The sequence below is a fragment of the Pterocles gutturalis genome, unplaced genomic scaffold (assembly GCF_000699245.1).
Source record: "Pterocles gutturalis isolate BGI_N339 unplaced genomic scaffold, ASM69924v1 scaffold31007, whole genome shotgun sequence".
Taxonomy (NCBI): domain Eukaryota; kingdom Metazoa; phylum Chordata; class Aves; order Pterocliformes; family Pteroclidae; genus Pterocles; species Pterocles gutturalis.
In genome coordinates, this window is record NW_010111162.1 from 19263 (window position 1) to 43108 (window position 23846).

The following is a 23846-nucleotide window of genomic DNA, read 5'->3' on the forward strand; positions in this document are numbered from 1 at the left end:
CCTGAATGCCCTTCTCGCTCTCTGCACATGATTTAGCCTACTTCAGGTCTCCAGAAGAGGAGGCAGATTTTGTCAATTTTATATAAAAAAGATACTAATATCTGTCAAAGTTGGAGAAGCTTAATGAGGGAAAAGTGACTCCCACAGATCTTGGAGTTCCCAGACACACAGGTAAGCTGCAAGAACAGCAGATATATATATATATATTTATACACACACATATATATATATCTGTATGCTGCTCAATATCCAGTACAGTTCTACCTCTGGGACAGGCAGTCAGGCGTTTAATAACACCCACATCAAGGCTTTGTCTCACACCCATGGATTAGCATAACTGTCCAGCATCTTTAACAGATCTTTGCTAAAGCTGCACCTCTTAAATAAATTAAGATAAGCCATCTTTTCACCTCACAAGTTAACAATAAACACTTTGGACTGTATTCATAAAGCAACAAGCCAGCACTACAATACTCAAACTCTTTGGAGGTCCTTCCTTCTGAGGAACATTTAAAGCAGCAATAGGTGAGTTAAAAGCAAACTCTCATAAAAGCTCTTATAAAGCCAACGTGCATTTTGTTAAGGAAACAACAATAAGCCAAATAGCCAACAAGCAAACAGCCAATTTACTGTATGACATAGAGCAAAATGTAAGTGGAGGAAAGTCCAACAAAACCCCTTATATTTTATGCCCAAGATGCTACAGGTTCACTATATGTTCCTGGACAAATCATTTCACTCACCTCATGCCTCTTCTTTTGAATTCTACTTGCCTTGCATGGCAAGCAATTACAGCCCGTGGATCAAAATCAGCTGAACTTGTGATCAAAATGCTTCCCACCCCTTGCAAACAAAAATAGCCTCCATTTCTTTGCAGAATTATACCTGCTGATTTTTGTGTTCTCATAGATTTTTTTTGCCTGACAGTTCTTTAGCCCTCTTCCTATCATCAAATTTTACTACTACTTCTTCTCAAACCTGATAGCTTTTGTGTACTGATGATCTGTTTCACAGCTCCCAATGACTTCTGCAAATGTTTTGATCATTAGCTTATAGATGCAGAAAAAAATGAAACAGATGTTAAGTCATTTGCCCAAGGTCATGCGTGCAATCAGTGACAGAGGGCAGAAATAAACCAGAACAATACACCTATATGTAAGCTATCTGAGGAGCAGATGGCTACTATTAAACTTCTTCTGCAAAGCATAAGTTAGGACCTAACCTGTGGCCCTTATTTGGACATGGTACAAAAGAAAGGTTTAGCTTAAAAGAAAACGTGCATTAAAAAGGCATATTCCTGAAATGAATAATACTAGTCACAACCATACCTTTTCTGGCAGTTTTCATATATGCCAGTCTAACTCGTGCCAGATGGCACAGAACGATTACATTACAGCCTAGGATTAAGGGGGTCAACAAGAGGTCCCATCCCATCACCTCTGCCTGCTGCAAAAAACATTCTCTGGGACCCGGAATAGCCAAACTTTTTTTTAATTAAATTGTTTACCAGCTCTCTGTACTCCCTTGAGGAACAAAGGATGGTTTCTTGACCCCTCATTTTGAGCAAGAGCTTTGGTCAAAAGGGGCAACTACATGGCAACAGCATAGTGACACATTGACAAAAAGACAGAAACAGAGGTCAACTCAGGGCTTCTGTGTTGCCATTGAGACCATCCTATGAAATTAGTTTCACATTTCTCAATATTTGTTCCAGCTTTCTACACCCCACAATAAAGTCATACACAAAGGTGTTGCTTTCCAGAGCATTTTCCATAATGCTTTCTGGACTCACTGCTGTTCCCATTTCAGTTGGACCCAGTCTCCTTTATTTGACTAATACAGGACTTATCTGCTCATTCTCTTGCAAATAACGTTAGTGCATTTGTAATTAATTCTACTGTTGCAGCAGAATTCTTCAGAGAAAACCCAGTGCCAACAGGTACTAGACATTAAGTATCCAGATCTATTGAAAGGGTGTCAGAGATGTGCTACAACATTTACCAATTTTAAACTGCAAAAAGAAGCCTAGATTTTTTTAAAAAAAAGCCTACATTTTAAAATTGCTTTTGCAGGTTTATATTATGAAAAATGATGGTGAAAGAAATCTCGAAGAGGTTGGTTTTGTTTGTTTGTTTTTTTTTTTTTGTCCTTCAGTATCAAAAGCCAACAACATACAGTGCATGAAACACTATAAGGCAGTCCAGAAATGCATCCCAGACTCTTTAGTTAAAGTACACTTGTAGAAAGTGTAGCTTTCTACTTGGGACTTATTTACCTAAAATGAGAATTCATTCAAAAGAACTACCAAATAACGGTCAAGATAAGGATCTCGACTGGTAACAGACTGTACAGTCACCTGCAACAACTTGAGAGGACTTTTTTCCCTGCTTCCTCAACACTCTCAGTTGCAAACTGAACATGTTACAACTTAAAACTTTAGAAATAAAGTTTATGCAAAGTTTGCAAAAAACTTAAAAAGTGAGGAAATTCAAAGAGTAGATATTGTTAGAGCAGTCTTTCTTTTCTGGACATAGCCTATGCAACAAATACACTGTGCAGGTCATTTTGCCTTTACTTCATTGCTTTGTTTGTCATAATGAACAAAACAGAAGACAATTCTTTTGAGCAGGTCTGACCCCTTCTCAGCCTCCCACAAACAACTGCACCTAAAAGTGAGGCTATGAAACAGAATTTTTGCATACTAAAAGTCATCACCTCTGGTACTTAGCTAATATAAAAACGCCTTCAATATATGCCACACTAGTCCCCAGGGTCAGCCAGCTGAGTACAAGGGCATTCTATTTTGCTTATCTATTGAAAAAAACCCTGCGAAACATTTGTTAGACTTGGCTAGATTTTGGTTTTAAACAAAATTATTAGCAGAAGTATTCTAGTGACTGAAAAATTGAGTTCACAGTATTGGCAAAGGTGCAAGACAGGCGACTACCATCAGGCCACTAAAAATCTGCACACACGGTTGTTCTGCCAGACCAGCCACGGCACATCAGGTGTGAGACACCCCACCACCCCGCCACGTGCACAGCTTTGGAGAAACACTACCCACAAACTGCCACCTTGTAGACAGACATTTTTCAAATATGTTATAAATATCAAATATATTAAGTCTATAACACAATTTCATTACATTTTCAAGAACATGTTCTAATCTGCAGGTGAAACTTGCAGGAACAGCTGAGAGCTTTTCCAGTGTCAGCTCTGTCAGAAGATAAGGTTTAGCACATGGGCTAATCAACAGCGTTACGGAAATGAACAAGCCAACTGCACTTTGATTTTAATCTGAATGCTTTCCAAAAGCCACACATTTGAAATCTAAACTTCTGCAATGAAATGTGCTGATAATACATTTGCCAGAAGCCAGCAAGACCTCACGAAGCCACACACGGGTAAAGGAGACAAAAAGCTGCCTCACTGGTACGAGTGAGGTGCAACCACAGCATATGCTGACAAATCTCCCTTGCTTTGATCTAGCTAGAGCACTCCACCTTTACCGCAGTCACCCTGGTATCACAAACTTCAGCTAGGGCTAGGACCCAAAGTACGTACACAAAGTTTATCCTGCACTGGAAAACCGCAGATGAAGCCAAGGATGGTATCTGTAAGACTACCCTTACTTGTAGCTGTCAGATGAAAGTTAATGCAAATACACTGATGCACGCTGATTAAACCTGCTAGGTGCAGTGTGGTCAAACCTGAAGTGGTCTGTCAGAATATAATGGGATCCAGTCATGGCTGACAGCAGAACTTCAGAAACACTATTTTCAGACAAGACTTAAACTATCGTGTAGTGCTACATATTACACACATTCATACACAAAGACAAAAAAAGAAATACTCACCCTAACTTCATAAACATTATCTGAATAATCCACAGTCTGGCAGACGTAGCTGTACCCTCGAGCTCTTGATGACAAAAACAGCTGAAAATAATAAAGTCATACATGAGGGGAAAAATGCTACACAAAACATGTTCACAACAATTATCAACAAATTTACTTACCTGAACAGCAGTATTTAAAGCCTTCTTATCAGTCCTGAGAATACTATTGAAGAAAGTCAATATTTAGTTCTAACAACCTGCTGTTACACAGTACCTATTTTTCCTTGTAAATTAAGAAAGTACTCATTTTTCCCTGCATTATCTGCCCGGATAATTAGAGTCCTGTACAAATTAATAAGAATTCCAGTATGACCTTAAGCTATTCAAACATGAGTATTTCCACGATGGCTCTAGCTTCAGAGACAGAAGATATCTAATTGCTTTCACTACGAACGACAGAAGCGTTATTCCCATGGTGGATTTGAGAGAGCTCTCTCCAAGAGACAGGGATTAGGTAATTTGGATCTACTATTCTTAAAACAGTATATCAATCAAAATACAGAAAAAAACCAAAAACCTGAACAGCCAGCACTGAGCAGCCATAAAACATACCGAGAGAAACTGGATAAAGAAGAGTTCCCCATTTTGTGCCAGCAGAAATGGCCTAAAGCACATGAAGTGCTCCTGTAGGGCCCCTACAAATAAAGCATGTTGCAATAACCTGAACAGGAGAAGACAAATTTGACATTTGAGCAAATTCCCATTGGAAAGAAGAACACCTGCCTAGAGCTGTACAAGGTTCAAGTAATACTTCTAATCTTGACATTCATAAATGTTATGATCCAAGATTGTTTAAAGCCAGGTAATCTCACCCTGTTAAGGACCAAAAAAGACAGCAGTGGAGCAGACATAACCTGTAAACTCTGAGCTGTAAAAATAAAGAAGGGTGATACAAAAAGATCTCCAAAATAAACAGCTGTAGGCACTGACTATTCCTACTGCTAACCCGGCTTCTGTCTTACTTAGATTGAACTCGAGTTTACTTCAGTATTTCCTCTTGCACACAGCATGAGGAGTGCAATCAGATGCAGAGACAAGTGTTATGCAGATAAAACAAATGTACAAAAACTTGTGAAACTCTGGCCTTATTTGCTGCACGTCCGTTAAAGTAGTGAAGCGAAAGAAACGTCCACAGAAATGATCGTAAGAAAGAAATGGAACTACTTCTGCATCATCCAAGTCCATTTACAATCTACTGCAACACTGCACTGTGGTCCCACACAGGCACCAGCACATCTGGCAGCATCAGAGAAGAGCAGGGGAACAGTTCAGTCCATGCTGTTACAGAAATTGACCCATCTCTGCTGTGACTTACTGGGTAATGTCACCAAGGCTCACTTGGCAAAAGGCAGTAAACTGGCTTCATCAGCCTGCCTCAAAGTTGAATAAGAAATTCAAGATTTTGTGGAAAAACAGGGGCTGCGCATCTGGGACTTCTGCATGTTCTAATCTGAATCTGAGTTTGAGTGCAGCATACCGGAGTCTTGGACTAGGTAGTGCTTTCTAGCCTTACCATCTTAACCTAAGTTATTAACCTAAGTTATCACAGACGAACAATACAGCTTGCCATCAGGATGATCATTTAAATAACATCTAGAGTCATTTCATGTTCTGTTCTCAGCAATACCTGGAAACTTTACAGTCATTCACAAACTGTGTATCATTTCACTCGTAACAATTACGTTACTCATGCTAATTACAGCAGTGGCACCCTGGTACTGTAAACCTCATGCAGACTGAAGCAGAAGTTGCCTGGTTAAAGGGAACACCTGAAACTTGAACACCTTCCTCCTATCAGTCTCAAAGATCAAGAAAAGACGCTTCCTGTACATGTTGCATCCATAGCCTTCACATCCATTAAATAACCACCGACCACTTGAAACAGCAGGAAACTAGAGCCTCTGTTTGTGTCGAAAATTATGAGCTTTCAGCCTATCGGCATCGAACACATATTTGCAATCCTATTCATTTTTATGTTAATTCAGTGATTTGGAAATGCCATACAAACACATGGGTTATCCTATAAGCAACACAGGTTTGAAAATTAATTGACCACAACTCTGGTATAATTGAGCTTACAGATAAAAACAAACCAACTTAAAAAAAATAACTGAAAAATGCAGACATAGCAAAAACACTCCAGAACTCATTTCAGAGGACTTTCAGCCTACAACGATGATTGTATTTCATCTGTTCCCACAACTAACCTTGGGTGTCAGCATTAAGTTCTGTTGTACCTGTAGTATTTTATTGCTTAGTTGAATAGTGCAAGGAAACAATTTAGACAAAATGATGACTGAGGTGTGATGGCTAAAATTTTACTGAACCATGTCTTTAGAAAAGGCTGAAATCAGTTATTTTACTATAGAAGCTCCAGGGAAGGGTCAATATGCAGATCATAATCAGATATGCCATGCTTTCCTGGCAAACGTACAGACCAGACCAGCCAGAAAAAGTGTTCTTCAATACTGTAATTTTAACAGCTCTGTTCATTTGCTTACTTCTGGAAACAGATTTTGCAAATTTATGATACAAGGTCTTCCAGGAAGAAGACTCTCAATCCACATGAGCAAAGTCACAGCAGCATGAACTATTCCTTAGAATCAGCTGCATTCTGGACAGCTATCCCTGACTAATGATTTCCAAATTGTTAAGCAGTCCCACTTAGCTACTGCTGAAGAGCTGATCCACTATTGTTAGCAGTCATTTCCTCTGTACAGAAAATCTAACAAAGCAGACATGGAGCAACACTGAAATTTATTAAAATTAACACACTCAGAGCATTGCAAGCCAAATGTTAGAAGACTATATCCTTTTATTTTTATTTAAAAATACAGTTCACTTTGTTTTAATTTTTATTGTAAAAGTTAACTTACAGACAAGATACTTTTCCTCACTACAATGGACATCTGAGTTTCTAAAAATGATAAACACACTGACGGCACTAACAAGTCAATTTGTAACAAGATACATTCTGACACCCTTTAGAATTATTAAAAAGAAAAAAAAAAAATCAGTTACAAGTGTTAAATCTCTACGGATTTGAGTTAATCTGTCCAGTATTTATGCTAACTTAAATCTAACAACTTGAAATATCTAGCACACAAATTCTCTCCATAGACTCATTCAGTTCATTTATTCTCAACCAGAACACACCTAGCTATAGAAATACTCACATAAAAGGCAAACTCAGCTTTAAAAGTCTGTGCAAAACATCCACCCTCAACAGACATCATGAATATGCAAGATGATTTCCATTTTGCAATCTGCAGAATCTCAGAATGAAACAGGAGTTCCCTCCTGCAAGAGGGCATACATACCTCTTTGAAAATGAAGAAGTTGAGTAGAACCATTCCAAAGTTGTAAACAACCAACAGGAAACGTAACTGGAAGGGCTCTCTTGTCTTCATCCATTTGGGGCCCAGCCAGACAGTGAGGAGATAAATAGTGCTTATAGTCAGGGTTGGAAATGGAGACTGCATCAGGGGCCAGTCGTCAACACGTTTGTCTGGGGGAAAGGGAAGCACACAGAAGGAGTCAACAAGGTATGAAAAAAAGATATTTCATCATCATTTTAAGCACTGCATTTGTTAAACATTATTCTCTCCTGGAGTAGCTGCATCAGATAGTAGAAATACAATAGACTCATTCTTTCTAGGAAGGTTAATGAAAATTGTTTTAAAAAAACCAAACCGGCACTGTACCACATTACCTCACACAGAGGTTCATTATGTCATGCAAGTTCCATTGGCCAATTCCACAATCCACAACAACAAAGCAAACAGAGTCACGTCAGCCCAAATCCAACCCACTCATCTCCTAAAAACCATTTTGCTTATGCTGAACAGTGACAGCAGCGGCAACATGACCAAATATTCACCACCACTGCAAATGAAAGACACACAAATTTGGCAAAATACTGACAAAATTAACAGCTTTTATTACTTTAAAATTAGGCACTAAAAACCCTCCAATTAATTTTATACAGGTTGTATGATGCATTGTATGATTTACACCAGGGGAGGTTTAGGCTGGATATTAGGAAAAATTTCTTCACTGCAAGAGTGCTCAGGCATTGGAACAGGCTGCCCAGGGCAGTGGTGGAGTCACCATCCCTGGAGGGGGTCAAGAAACGTGTCGATGTGGTGCTTGGGGACATGGGTTAGTGGGTTGGGTGGTGTGGGTTGGACTTGATGATCCTTGAGGTCTTTTCCAACCTTAATGATTCTGTGATTCTATGCTTACCAAGTACCTTCGCTACTGGATGTAGGTCAGTCTTCTATGTTTTAAACAGAATAATAACAACATTACCAGAAAACATCCAAATAAAAGAGTTTAAAGAGATGGTTCTAGTCAGAGTAACCTGTGCTGCCATATGGGAGACAAAGGTTTTATTCAGTCTCCTTCAGACACTCAGGGGATCAAGAGTTGCACACACTCTAGGGCCCAGAATATGCTATATTAAGTTTTGGATCTGTATCAAAAAAGCACTCTTAGCCTGATGAACCAGTGACATACAGGATCAGACGATGGTTCTGCTACAGAGAAGGGAAGGCAGAGACCACAGTGCCACCTCCCTACTCAGTGTCTCCTTCCCCCCTCCCCTATGAAGGCTAATCTCCCGTTACAGCAAGAGATAAAAGGTCACTATTCCAAACCCACCGACACTCCAGACACTGCACAGCTCTGTGACGCTAACTGGGTTATTTTGCAGATGCTTAGGCCGGCAGGAGGTCAGATGGAAATCACACCCCGGGCTCCTTGGGAATCTCAGACATTTCAAACACCCGCCTCCAGTCATTTGTGGGCAAACTACAAATAGCAATGCAGTTGCCCACAGACTTACCTAGGAGACAAGGTTCTTCTGGAGAGCTGTTTTTCTTCATGGTAACCCAAAGGCAATGAAAAAAATCCTATACCATAAATTAAGTCCTGATCCCAGGCACACTAACAGGTAAGTTAGAAAACCCTTCTTTTATCTGCAGAATGAGGAACTCTGATGCAATGAGGAAAGTACAGAACAGCACTGCCATAACGCCTCCTCCACTTCTTTCTTGTTTCCTTGGTTGCCCTTAAAATCATAAATTAGTCCCTCATTTTAGGAGCAGATTTCATGGGACCCTCTATTTCTAATAAGTGCCCATATTGTGATGTACAGAAAAGACAGCGTGCATGGCACTGACTCTTCTTGTTTCCAGTTGATGGAACAACACTTCATCTGCACATAGCAAGTAAGATGCTAGCTAGCCTAAAAAGAAGTGGAAGAGAAGAAGGAGAAACCAGCCTAGATGCTTCCATTACGGCTATGAATACCAGAAGAGAGAAGTCACCCTAATGCATGGAAACCTCCAGCAAGGGATGCTGCCAGAATGATGGAGCCAGCTTTGCAACCACAGCCACCAACAGAAACCAAGGGCAAGACAGGCCAAGGAATACTGAAGAGTGGCAAAAAAATCAGATAGATTGGCTGTAGGAACACAGGCAGTGAGACAGAACTGAAGAAAGTGAGAGAAGACAGTTAGTTAGTTACCTCTTACTTTACAGTAAGCCCATGGAACAGACACTTCTATTACAATATAACGTACTCTCTGTAGAACGCGAGAACGATTGCTTTATAGTACAGTGCAGTGTCTTGAGATGTAAAGGAAGAGCCCCATTTTCCGGACCTCACAGGACACTACTTCTTGAATCTGAAATCATTATTACCATTTGCCATTATTACCCTGCCATCCAGCCACTTTAGTTCCTGCTTGCTTTCAGCAACTGCTCTACCAGTGTGAATTTCAAAATAAAAAACAACACCGTTTAAAAGACAAGAGAAATAGAGAACCTCACCATCCACCTCATTCAAAGTAATGGGCAAAGACACATCTTCACCAAGCAAGAAGAAAGGTGTCACTTCTTAATGAAGAGAGAGCTCTGGGAACAGCCAATGTGTGACACGCTTTAATCAAATCTCACTTCAGACACTTAAGTGCAAGGAGTTAAGAGCAGGTGAGTCTCTCCCAGACTTCTTGCACTAAGCAATATAAAGAGGCAAGAACATATTAGAGAATCTATCTTTTATTTTCTAACCCAGTGTTTCATGGTATCCTGAATGCTAAAGTGACAATATGAAAAACGTGAAAAAGGAAGAAGATCTGAATTTTACCCAGGAGGTGAACATTACCACCCACTGCTGGGCATAGGAAACCATGACCTGGTTCCAGATTTCTTTCTGTAGCAGGAGATCAAGATTTCTAGAGGGAAGAATGAAGATTCACTAGGGGGTGAAAGGAAAGACAAAGGGACAACTTTTATGAAAGCCCAGCTGCAAGTGGGCTTTGCTTCAAGCTTCATCAGTACTGTACACAATTATTTCAACTATTCTCCATAAATACGACAAATTGAAGAATGTAACTGGAGAAAACCAATAGATATATTTAATTAACTCTGACAGCAATGTAAGAGCACCTGGGCAGCTGCCATTCCACTTCCATACCCGTATCGTGGTTTCAGCCTGTCACTTGCCCTCTGCAGAGGGTTTTTGGACAGCGAGCCACCGCATCTCAGAGACAGGTCTTAAAGTATTTGCAAGAAAAGTATCGCTTACTAATACAGAACGCATAACACACTGCCCAGGGAATCTATCTGATTGGGATTTGGGGGGCCTGACCTCTCCTAGGATAATTAATTACACTTTGAACACAAAATGCCTGTATAAGAGGGAATACAGCTGGTGATTTGGCTCTGGAGTACATTCTGGACAAAACAGAAGCATATCAATAGTCAAAATTTTATTCTAATTCCTACCTGAGAACAACACTTTGCATTTATTTTTAAGGGCACTTAGGAGACTTTGCATATGATTATTTTTTACTAAAACTGTGGCATCAGAAAACACGCTACTATTCATCCCAGAACTTGCTAGATTTAGAACCTTGTTCATCACAATATCTCGCCTGGATAATGCAAAGTACCTTATTCGGTTTAAAATCGTCTCCATGCACCATTCTTTTTGCACAGAAGGTTATTACAAAACCAATTTCATTTCAGTTTACCAGGCAAGCCTGCTTGTCCGTGTTCTACAAAGAAAACATAGGTACATGCAGACCCGTGTTCCAAACTCTCTGCAGATACCCATTGCAAACCAAGAGAAATTCACTCTCTAAGTCATCTGCTGAAGTGACAAACCTCCCAAGCTACTCCAGCACCATCCTCCTCCCTCCCACCCCCACCCCACCATTTTAGCAAAAATGGCATAATTTTGTAGTCCTACTGATCCTGCTGATGACCATAAATGATTTCTGCAAGTTACAGAGAACTGTGACAGCTTAAGGAGACACAGAAGTGTATTAAACCCTGCAGCACTTCACATGCCATAGGTACATTATTACCTGAAAGATGAAACAAGCTTGAAATAAAAAGGTGAGCTCCCTGAATTAAAAAAAAAAAAAAAAAAAGCCCTCAAACTGCTTTGAAGCAAAATGACCAATGCCTTTACCTGATTAGAATTGACAGAGACTGAATCTTTCAGGGGATTAATGTGTTTGTCTTTCAAATCCCAAGACCTAGATTCTCATTCAATCACAAATAAAATGTCCGTTGTGATGGCACAGCCTGCAGTACAATGCTTTTTTCTGTAAGGTCGGAAAAGTTTTAGAGCAAACACTTAAAGCTGCACTCAAAGATGAATCCAGAGTGGAATAAGGCATCCGCTAACATGTTCCTGAAAGAAAATTACTGTTATATAAGGAAAGAATATGAAATATTTATATACACAAGGTTTTCCTGTCATTTTCTGTATATACATTTAAAAGTTTCACATTGCAAAGACAAGACAAAAATATGTACATATATTCTTCTATTTCTTATGTATATAGATAAAAAATAATTGAAATCGCCCTGAAGCACTTAGCCTTGCAGGACTTCAGTCTTTACGTGGGGCAATTAACAGGACATACAGGCATAAACACCTCTGATTCCTTCTTCCAAAGCAAGAACAAGAGCAGGACCCATGAAAAGGACTGAACATCCTACCCAGTAATGTCCAAAGAGGAAACAATTAATCTGTATTGAAATATGGAAGGCAAATGAAGACGAATTTCAGTAAGGGTGAACTGATGGTGATCTACAGTTAAAAACCACAAGAAACTTGTGTGAACCATAGTTTAAGTATTTTAACACGCAAATGCTTCTGTTAAACGTGGCTCAGTATTGCCATTCCAACAGAGAGTAGTTTAGGTCGTTACATTTCCTGCATATTACTGAGCCAAGGATCTTTTTTTTCTTTCCTGAAAAAGTACAAACTTTAAAAATAAGCAAACAAATGCATAGCACAGTCGCTCCTACGTTCATCGGGAGAAATCCCGAAACAGTACAATGGCAACTATCTTTGCTTTTAATATTAGTTTGAGATAAAATATTACAGAACTAAAATACATTACTTTTTAAATTTCCTGCATTCATATAAGATTCAAAAATCAATACTAAGTAAATTTTTGTTTTTACTTTAACAACATACGTATTCCTTAGCCATGAGATCTCTACTCACTAATTTATCTGGAGAGCCTTTCGACGTTATTTATAGCTCCTGATACTATTCTCAGCGCAAAGACACTTACAGTGCCAATCCAGCACATCCATCTGTCCAGCTACATTTCTAGAGACACTGCAGAAACGATGGTGACTGTTTAAAAGTGGTGAACAGTGAGAGCTCTCTGCAGATCACGCCATTTATTTTTAACGAGAAGTCCTCTCAAAGCCCAATTTCAAGTTTAAGAAAGATTTCCTTAAATAAGCGAAATTTTAATTCCACAATGTAAGGAAGGCAAACAAGTATTATCTAATTGGAGTGTTGCTCTACGAACGACACTGTTTCGATTGTCTAAGAATTTCACACAGCTTGTTAGCTCCACTAGTACTATAATTGAAGAATATTACAAAATGAAAACATGTTATCATATAAGAAAATGTGAGAAACATAACTTCATGCACCTTAAAACGTTTACAAAGCTTTCACATTAAATTCCTTTGCAGTATTTTAGTGCCTCCCTCTCCTCCTTTTCTTTCTAGTTAAGGATTAATATTCTATACAACTTACTTCTTTTTCTGCATTTGTAATAGAAATGCTGGCTCAGTCCTGGAAATATTTACAAGTGAATGTAAGGTTCACTGTGGCTATACAACCACAGTAAACTCAAAGAAGTGCCTACATGATTAGACCCTAGGCTTTTAAACTAAATAGAGTAACGCATCAGAATCACTTAAAAGTATATTTGCTGCTACCAGTTTGTAGACATTCCAAGAAAAAAGCTCAGCCTTTGACTAACTGAATCCTCAGGATACATAAATTGAGCAGCAACAGCCGGAGCGACGACCTTAGCCTTTAAAACCGTACATGAATAACTACCTGGGCTGCACAACTTGAGACTGAAGGCTGTTAGAGAAGTATCATTGCCAAGTCAAAACTGAGAGGCCATATATCTTTGGATTGAATACCTGCAGAAGTTAAAATTTTCTATTCACTTACTTATTACAATTTTAATAGAGCAGTTTGTATGGTGCAAAATTAATCATTCTTTTAAAGGTCTCCAGTGCTTGAATTAACTTCTCTGCTTTGGTATTGATTATTCATAGCACATATTGCACTCTAATCCTCAGTTATCTCCGTTTATCAAGTTTCTCTTTGATAAATCTATGATAGAGGACTGAAGCTAGTGCATGAACTAAAATAATGTGCCTATTGCCTCACTCTTGTTTCCATCAGAAAAAGGTCTGTGTCCTCTCAGGAGGGATGTGCAGACAGATTGCCGCAGGAAAGCAAAAGCACTGGGACACATGGAATGGCCAGTTCATGCTTTTGTCACACCTTTATCTCCCCTATCACACTCGGCAATGCCTCCAGTCTTCTGGCACTACGGGTATTTCTAAGGAGTCTGGCAGGGTCAAGGATGCCTGTACCAAACTCAGGAACATTGCAATCTAGTATAATCCACAAAACGAAGGCCAAGTTTCAGCTTAATGCAAGTTTTTTCAACTTAATGCAAGTTTCAGCTAAGAGACCTTCCTTCAAAAGAATTTTGCATTTCCCAATGGGATGTCTTTGCAGAGGCAGAGAACCCAGTAGAACATATAACAGCTTGCTGTCAAATGTTAACTAGACCCACGACATACATTTGCTCCCTAAATCCAAAGGAATTAAACTTTAACCAGGTCGCGATACTTTTCTCTGCTAGACTGAAGACCCATCTTTTATATTTTTTTCCCTCCTCATTGGGGCAGTTATAAGCAGCTATTAGGCCACTCACTAGCTGCTTTTTAGAATTATTTGAAGAAACACCTTATCACATTCACCTGAAGGCATATTTTCCAATACTTTAATCATTTTCATGGATCTTTCTGGGATACTCTACAAACACTTAAATCAGCCTTGCACCTGTCTGACAAGGAAAATTAACTACAGCAATCAAGTCCCTGACACTTTTCCTCACAGAAGAGTTCTGTATCAACATAATGACGTCAGAGCATCAGTGGTGGTTGTGATTGGCAAGAAAACAAAGAGGTGAGTATGTTACTGGTAAAGCTCAGGATGACATGCACGTGATACTATACGGACAAAGCTTCCTAAACCTGGCACAAAAAAGCACAACAGCTGGCCTGATTTAAGTAATTTTTTAAAATACAGAACAGTACGGAGAAAATACGTTTACTTTGATCTTCAAGAACGAATGGAAATACCCAAGTTAAGTATTTTGTGTATCCTCAAGCTTTAACTAGCCAAGAACAAACTCATTTGTTTGGGCCAAGAACAAGAGACATCACAGTTTTCTGACAAAGCACTGTAGTTTTAACAAGCTATGAAACATCAAGTTAAGATGCAACAATAAAAATATTCCATCTCAAGCACAATGAATATGAATATACGCTGATAAACAAAACGCACAGATTTTAAAGGCTTGCAGATGAAGCTGTACAAACCCTGTTGCACTCACAAATAAGAGACACCTGCCCTAAACCCAAAAGGACTGCAGGCAAGACTAACAGGTACTACCTATAGCCAGCTATGGCTTTGTTTGCAATTTCAGGGCCTTGTAATCGACTGTTTATTCTTCTTTAAAACTATATACAGCAACTTAAATCCAGAACACCACACAGGTGAGAACCACCTCTTCTGCAGCTAACGAACACCCGTGTAATGTGCATGTGCTTCATCAACTCCCATCACAGTAACTGGAATGCCTAACCCAAATTGTTGTTAAAAGGTCAGATGTGTTTTAACTAGTACTTCCATTATGGTAACTAGCATTCTAGTCTTCCCGGGACTCCCATCATTCAATCACTAACACCATATTGTCTTTGTGCCTGTGCACAGCAATTACAGGATGCACTTGTTCCAAGATAAGGATTAACAACAGAATTATTTCGAAGTTCAGGAGCCAAATCAATTCACGGAGAAGTCTCAGGATTTTCAAGTGTAAGAGACTGCCTTGTTCCAATTATTCTTGATTCACCTCCCCCATTGATCATGATTATTTATTAGGACAGTGCAAACACTCTGCTTCAAGGAATAACAAAAATATAATCCTCATTGAAGCTTACACAGGATTTGCAAGCTAGTAAGCGCTTGAGGCACTTAGCATTCTTCTGTTTGTCAAGCCTTACTTTTCCAAACATCACAACAGCAACATGCACTCCCCGTGGAGTGCTACCTGCATACCTTTGCTTAAACATTATAAGCTACAGAGTAAAACAGATTAAAAAAATACCCCACCAAGCAACCAACCCATGGGATGCAATTTTATGTTGCAGAACCCTATGATCCACTCCATGTTTCCGTATTTCTAAAGAAAGAAATGTGCTGCAGAAAAGATACTTCAACAAGCTTTCCTTCTGCAGTGTTTACTGAAACTTTTATTCAAACTTCTCTGGTCTTAGCCAAAACTGTATCTCTGCCAGCTCAGAGTGGAGATACCATTACTTTACACAAAAGTGGTGGGTTTTGGTGCTACAAAAATAGCTGTAGGGGCATCAGGAAAGCAGTAATGCAAACACAGGATCCATGCACATTCAGTGCTGCAATAACACATCACACTACTGGCCCGTCTACCGTGATTCAGGGTTTCATCATGCCGAGGGGGATGAACATAGAATAAATCTTCCTCATAGCCAGATTTTTTTAATTGGAGTCGCTCAGTCAGAAGCTAACATCCTTCAAAAGTGTGAAGGATTATTAACAACAGTTTAATAATAACCCTGGAAGGCCTTATCCACTGTACAGACATGTGTCACATACTCAGCGTACACGGGACGGTAAGTTCAGCGCTGATACGTGGCTGGCAAATGTGCTAACACAGCAGAGGGATACTGATGCTTAACTACACAGCAAATGGAAACAACTGCTGCTGCTGTCGTAGCACAGAGCGATTTGGGGTTGCAGATGAACATCTAGAGACTCTTAGATGCAGCAATTGAACATGTTTGCAAATCAGCAACGGGAACTGAAATCTACTTAAAAATAACACCAGAAAGCTACAGGAGAACATTTGCAAGGAGCTGCACAGAAATCCCTCTGATAAACAATCAGGTTTTTTTTCTCTTTGCATTAGCAGGAGGATGCTGGTCATCACTTTGGTTTTACAGAAGGATGAAAGAGGTGGGAATTCTGTTTTCTGTAAAAACTACAAAAGGAGTTATTGAAATATATTAACTCTTATATTCAAAGTTCAGGGACAGAAGTAAAATCTTCAGTTGTGAGGTACATTAGGTCTTCTGTTAGCCTAACACAAGTACATCAGTCAAAGCCTCCAAAGAAAAATAACACTGCAAAACATTTAGAACTTATTTAGAACTTTCCTCAACACGCCTTCAACATCAACAAAAAAAGACAAATCTGGGGTCAGGGGGAGGGAAATAACCCCAAAAAACCCTACGTCTTTGCTACAGGTGTGTCACCTCTCACGGCAACACATGGCCCCAAATCCAAGCTTCTCTAATGGCTTCTGCAATACAGTTTCTCACTCTTGATCAAAAATTCATGGATCACTGAAACTGAGATTAGACAGAGTAGAAGAAAATCTGACCTAAATATAAAAGCGTTTTGGGGTCATCTATGTGTACGTATTTCTATCGGGTACATCTGTTCCTGATACCACTAAATATTAAATGCAAACTCAGAAAACATGGTTATGAAGTCTCCTATTTAGAGCCCAGCTATTTAACTTAGCACCTGTATTTCCTATTTTTTTCCCTTTAGCCTATCTTAAACCATTTAAAAACAAGATGCTACAATGATGCTCTAGGAATAGAATGATATAAAATCTTCTCTAGAGAGCTAAGATTTATGGGCTCAACAGAAAAAGTGAAAGACATGGGTTACAAATTCCCTTCTTCCAGCAACATTCTGTGAGCGTTTACAAAGCAATGAAACAATCTCTCATATTTGCTATAACTGGGAGAGGGAAACAGACAATATCGATAAGGAGACAAAAAAAATCATAGAAAAACACCATGGTCAAGGCATGCAAACTGAAGTATAACATATGTAAGAACTGGAAGAAGACACTTTTGAGATATTGCAGAAAGAGCTAAGAGGAATAGGAAAAAAGGACGGAAACAAACCAAATAGTCAAGAGTCCACGATTATGCTGAAACAGAGGAGTACATGTGGCAGGTGGATGGAGGGAATGAAACCTGGGAAGAATCTCATGGTACAAGCAGACACAATGCCACAGAGAGAACACTCTGGGACAGAAGTTGATCAAACCATTTAAATTATTCAAGTACATAAAGAAAGGAGTTGAGTTGCAGGCACATAAGCGAGTTAACCTGACAGAACCAAGCAGCTAGTGCCCACAGGCATGCCAGTATCTGCCATCAAACGCAAGCCAAATGGAGGTAGCATATTCCCATTCAGCTTCCGTGAGAGAAAGGTAAACTAGCTCTTGTTTATCTTGAGATCCAAGCATACACAATGAATTTCAGAGCTGCCTTCATTTATGTCCTTAAAATGCCACAAGACCTTGAAGTCCATCTGCTCAGAAGCACTTGAGTCTTGACAAAATTAAGTGTGGTTGCACCCACTTGCTACCTGAACAAGATCCAGAAACTATGAATCCCCCATTTACGTCTTCCTAAAGAAGATGTCAGATAGTCCCACACGCAAGAGTTCCTTACAAAATGCAATGGTAGCTTCAGCTTTGTTTTCAAACACACCCTGAGAAAGCAAAGCCCTGTCATATAACAGTATTAGTCAGAGAAGTCCTACCTCAGAGATCAAATTTGCCCTTGAAAGCACACTGTTCCAAATTCTGTGCTCCAGGCACACTCCACTCACACCAACGCTCTTTAAAAAACAAAGATCTCATTAAGATCTCATTCTTTTCATGGCAAATTATTTTTACCTAAATGAAATCTCATTTAACTCCAGTTTTTCAGGCCATTCATGTTTAGCCCCATTTGCCTTACCTCAAAAAACTCTTTACAACCACAGCCTTTTTCCTCCTCTACTCTTACATCCTAGCAAATTCTTCCTCCCAAAGTTCTCTCCACGTCTGCTTGGAGCCTTTTCATTCATTCATTCATCTTTCGTGAAAGTGCTCCCTTAATCCTTTCCATATGAACTGAGTAATTCCAAAAACCTGTCCGGACTGGTGCAGGAAAAAAGCATCTCTCCTCATGGCTCCTGATCTACAAGACCTTAAAAGGAACTACAACCTATGTTCCCTACCCCTTCCTCTCCTCATTGTCCTTCTGTAGCCTTTGCCAGTCCTTCCTGGTTGTACAGGATAGTACAGCATAGCTGCCTTGAATACAACCTCTTCTGGTCTTCCACAGCTCTAACCACAGACCCACTACACGCCTCTTTGCTCTCTCTCAGTACAGCACAAACACAGAATGACTCCCACCATCAGCTTCCAGTCAAGTTTCTCCAACTAGAGACAGCTACCGAGGAACACCAGGTCAACCACTATGCTCCATCCATTTATGTAACCAGTGCATTCTCCAGGATGAACACATCTGCTTCACGCCACAGATATTTCAACTGCTCAGGAATTCTTCACCTCTTGTTGCAGTGTGTGGCTCGAGCACCACATGCTGATTTGCACCTCACTAATGGCATGCAGCCTCAGCTGAGAAACATGACCTGCCGAGAGCTCCACAGCAGTAATTTACAGCGTGCTGCAATTTTAAACATTCAGTCGTTTGGCCTTCTGCAGCAGGTACTAAGGTCGTGCAATCAGCTTCGTTAAATTTTGTATAAACCAGTTTTCCAACCTTTCTCCATGCAATGCGCTTTAAGAGTATTTGTAACATCTTATTTCCTCCAGATATTTCAAGACATGCTAGCTCCACAGCCTCAAAAGGAATTTTCAGAAGTTCAGTTATGTTTTTGCCGTTTTGTCCAAACATTTCCTTTTGCTTCTGGATTCCACTGACGAGTGCTCAAACAGAAGTTTGCATCACACTCTTGCTGGTGCTCTGTGAAGGCTTTTTTCTGCTTCATCTCTTTGCTACAGCTGAGAGTCACACGCGATCACCTACAACTCCTCCTCCTTCACTTTAGGAAAGAGAAGTCTTCCACTCACAACTCAGCTCCTCATCCATAGTGTCAGCTTTGCTTCAGGCTACTCCCTCAGGCTTGAGTTCTTGAAGCCTGTTGATCCAAAAATCTCTAAGCAGGCATTTCCACTACAGTAAAGTACTTTTCTGAATGAAGTTTTCATCTCCAAAGGTGCTTGGTATCTGGTTTGCTCTGATTATCTGTCTTTTGAGTTCTGCAATCCGATAAAATCTCCTGGTGACGCAAGGTAGTGGAATTGCCCTCAAACACCTAGCTAACTGTCTTCAATACTAACAGCTGCTCTTTCTTCACTGATAAAGTCCATTCCTCCCTCCACTAACCGGCAGTTAAACATGATGCTTCAAGAAATGAATCAAGTAAACTAGGATGTCCCTATTGCTCTGCTTGGATGACAGTAGACTCCCATAATCTAACCTTTAACATTCTTTATTTCTGTAATCAATTTCTTCAAGTGCTGCTCCTGCCACAGGTTTTTCTTTGTGTTTCTGCCATAAGACAGCCAAACCCAATCCCACAAGCTTCTCCAGGCTATGGTGCATCTATTCCTGTCTTATCCTTGTGTTGTACGCAGTCATGGTCACAGATTGAAAAAACTGTTCCCCGGAGAAGAAAGTGTATCTGCAAGACACGTATTGTGCCAGATCACCGAGTCTGATGCTCAGCCAGCTCTCCGAAAGCTTAGGAACACCTTCTGCTTTGTTTCTGTGAAACAGGGTTCATGAACCTTCATCTCACCCTTCGTTCTCCTTGTCCACATTATCACCCTCTGATGAACTTTCAACAGGATGCTGCTTGCCTCCAGCTTTGGCACAAGGTACTACTTGCACTCAAGACTGTTCTGCTAAGCACCCCAATGAACTTTCCTCAAGCATAAATGTTGAGGATCCTTTGGCCACGCTTGGTTTCTGCATGGGGGAAAGAACAAGGCAATAATAAGAAGAAACATGTTTTCTTCCAGTTCTGTTCCCTGGACTGAATAAGAAACTGAACCTGAACTTCCTAAGCACTCTTAACTTAGTCCCAAAATCTTCCTGGAAAAAGTTTTATGGCAATCTGAGTTCCCAAGGAAGCTGCTCCACCTGATCACTTTTAAGGCAAGCAGCTGGAAGTTTCTCTTGTTTCCCATTCTCATTGCCCTCCACTTCTGAGCCAACTGGCAAAGCTATGGTTGATACTGCTCCTGAACAAGATGCCACTTAGAAGACTACCACTAAAGTGAAAGTTTGCATCTTTCTCCACTCTCCTCCTGATGGAAAAAGTCTGTAATCTTATTAACCGCAACAGCTGTAAATAGTTGCTGTTCCAAAGCAGTCCCACGTGGCCCAGGATGGCCCTACGTTCTTTTAACTTTGAGCTCCAAGAACTATCATTCTTACCCAAAGTTGGTAAATCCTTCTGTTCTTTAGCTCAAGACATTCAAATTCCTCTACATAAATCTTTTTGCTACAGGGTTTCACAAATCTCCTTTTTGAGGCACAGTCTCCTGCTCCCCCTCCCCAACTGCCAACGGTCTCTTCACCCACATTTTGAGATTTCCACATTCTTCCTTCCTGGATTGTGTCCTGAGTTATTCAGCTTAATAGTTCCCCTGGACTCAGCCTGGAACCTCCCTCTAAGTCACTTGCTCAGTCATCTAATCATACCCTTAATCCATCCTGTCAGGTCTAACCTCAGCCAGCTAATTGAGCCAGGAGAAAGGAGGAAGCCCTTCCCTACCCAGTACATGTCACCAGTTCCATGCCCTTACAGAAATAACAGCATGGAATTCCTAGATCATCTTCTCTGATAGTAACTGTCCCGCCAAACATCTTTTTTTCTCCTGATGACCACTCATGTTCTTTCTACATCTCCTTAAAGTTTACGGCTTCCTAAATGATCTCCTTCAGCCTTTTCAGATGACTCTATGGTTACAATAAATTTTAGGCTTTCAAAAAAGGGGTCTAAAAAGATAGTCAAGGAAGGAGAGGAAAGAAAAGAAGTATTTCAGCAGATTTACAAGGAAAAACATATTAAGCTAAGGCTGAAAATATATTTGATGATATACATGAGGAAAAAGTCACTGCATACTGTTATTATTCCCAAATGCAAGACTTAAAAAAAAAAAACCAACCCAAAACCAAATGCACAAACAAACTAACTTTAGATAGCATGCTTAATGCTAAAAAAAAAAAATATAATTGTGACATTAAAAAAAAACCAGTTAGGCTTATCATATACTTGGTTTTTTGGGGTTCTTTTTGGTCTCAGAAAAGGTCAATTGCTTTTTAAGTAGCACAAAGCAGGGGAGGAAAAAGACCAAATCTTAACAGCACAAAAAGAAACCAACACAAGACTCAATGGGACATTCTGGCACAGTTCTACACAAGTTTCATCACAGGAGTCCAAGGCAGCATTAAACACATGCTGGCAGGACAGTCCTGCTGCACACCGAAAACAGGGCTAAACACAGACTTGGGTGTCCAATAAACAATGGAATAAAAAACTGGAGAGAATAAGCAAGTTTGCTTTTATATGAATTACAAGTTTTTGTGTAGGAGTAGTAGTGGGAATAAAATTTCTTCACATTTTATTGTGTAAGCTTGCTGCGTAGTAGTGTTTCAGTATGATTTATTGTGTAATGCTATTGCATGGCATCATTTGTTGAGCAACTTTGCTGCGTGGTATAGTTTTTTATTTAATGATATTGAATGTTAGGCAATGGTCTTGCATGCCATAATTTGTGTTTTCTGTTGAGCAACATCACTGCCATAGTTCTTGACACAAAGGTGAATTGCACGAATTCACACAACAGTGCTGAATTCATGATTTTAATGTATATTCCCACAGAGATGACAAATGGAGACTATTATTTTTTTCTGAATGAAAACACATGCAGAAAACCAGCAAACTTAGGAGGTATTTAAACAGAACTTAGGGCATTAAGATATTATTTCATTAAATAGCAATGCAGTGTTGCCTCATAAATGACACTTTCTTATCCAGAGCCACCTTGTAACTACATTGTGTGATATCACGTTTCACATATCCATACCTGACTGTAAAAACTACAGATGGACCTTCCTTCCGTACTACTGGGTATAAACAAGAACAGTAACATGCTTTTGATGGGACTTAGGCTCTGTCCAAAACTATCCTCGCAGGGAGCTGCTGAAATCCAGAATCTGAACAAGAAACTTTCCACCCACACTACTGAACTTAGAGCAGTAATTCAAAATTTGCATTAGTAAGTTAGTAAAAAAAAACTTAAGCATATTTTAGGTGCCAACACAATGTCAACCTACTACTGCTTACAGATTCTCCAAAGCAGCAGGAGGAGGAAAGAAAATTCTGCCCTATGTGTAGTACTAATGTAAGTTACTTATCTTTCCATTCATTCTTTAAACTTCCCTTTTCATCCCTCTTTTTTCCCCTGTTCATTTTTGCTTATAACAAATGTGGTCCATATATAGACTTAAATAACACGTTCAAAGTTCAGGAAATGTATCAGAACTTGAAATCTTTTTCCAAACAAACCAAGTAATCCATAAGGATATCAACTTTGTACCCACATCTGTTTTATATCCACCTGAAAATGCTACTGAATGGCTGGAACAGCATCTCTTTCATTAATTACCTGGCAACTTACAAACAATTCTATGTTGCAAGAGGCAGAGGAAGAGAGCAAAGGCTAGCAGATTACAATGTAGTGCTGCTGCAAGCATTTTCATTTGATCTCATATTCAGCCAGGTTTTAAATACAGAAGAAAAAAAAACACGCATGCAGGCCTAACTTTTAAAATATGGCAAAAAAGAGATGATAGGCTGGGAAAGCAAATTGTGGAAAAAAAAAAAAGTTAGCTCCCTCCACCTATAACATAAGATTAATTTATTATCTGACAGATGGCAGAAGGGAGGGGGGCGGAAAAGACAAGACTGCTGATGCAGTAGCGAGCCTCCCATCTGGAACGAAGGCCCCACGATCCCACCAATATGTCCCCAGTTGCATTCACTCCAGAGTTTTGTATTTCTAGGTTTAAATCAAAATAGCCTAGAATTTATCATTGTGTGAACAACTGAAAAAAAAATGAAGAAAACATCCAGAGAAGCGATTCTTCTGCCTGCTGCTCGAGGCTACTCACACCAGCAGCTGCGGAAGCCGCGCCCGCTCCATCTCCCCCCGCCAGCGAGCCGCTCACGCTGCCCGGCACCTCCAGAGCGACCGGCCGGGGCAGCAAGGTGCCACCATCTCCTTTGCTGTCCCAGCACCGAGAGCTGCTTTTTCGCATTTCTCCACATTCCACAACATCTTCTCTGCCTTCAGCATCTTCCACGTTTGCAGTCAAGGGGTGCCGGTATAAAACCGGAGCGTATTGTAAACGGAAAGCAGCAGAACTGACGCAAAGGCAC

The 23846-nt window shown here is 39.9% G+C and overlaps 1 protein-coding gene across 1 annotated transcript in view; it reads right to left on the bottom strand.

Annotated features, from left to right (window-relative positions):
* The window catches only part of ELOVL4 (ELOVL fatty acid elongase 4), a 14154-nt gene extending 5370 nt beyond the window's left edge, over positions 1-8784 (bottom strand). The window contains exons 1-3 of the mRNA XM_010073658.1: positions 8745-8784; positions 7219-7406; positions 3858-3938 (exon numbers count right to left, since the gene is read on the bottom strand). Of these exons, the coding sequence (XP_010071960.1) occupies positions 3858-3938; positions 7219-7406; positions 8745-8784 (309 nt within the window). The remainder of the gene's footprint in view (positions 1-3857; positions 3939-7218; positions 7407-8744) is intronic.
* Between the last annotated feature and the right edge of the window lie 15062 nt (positions 8785-23846).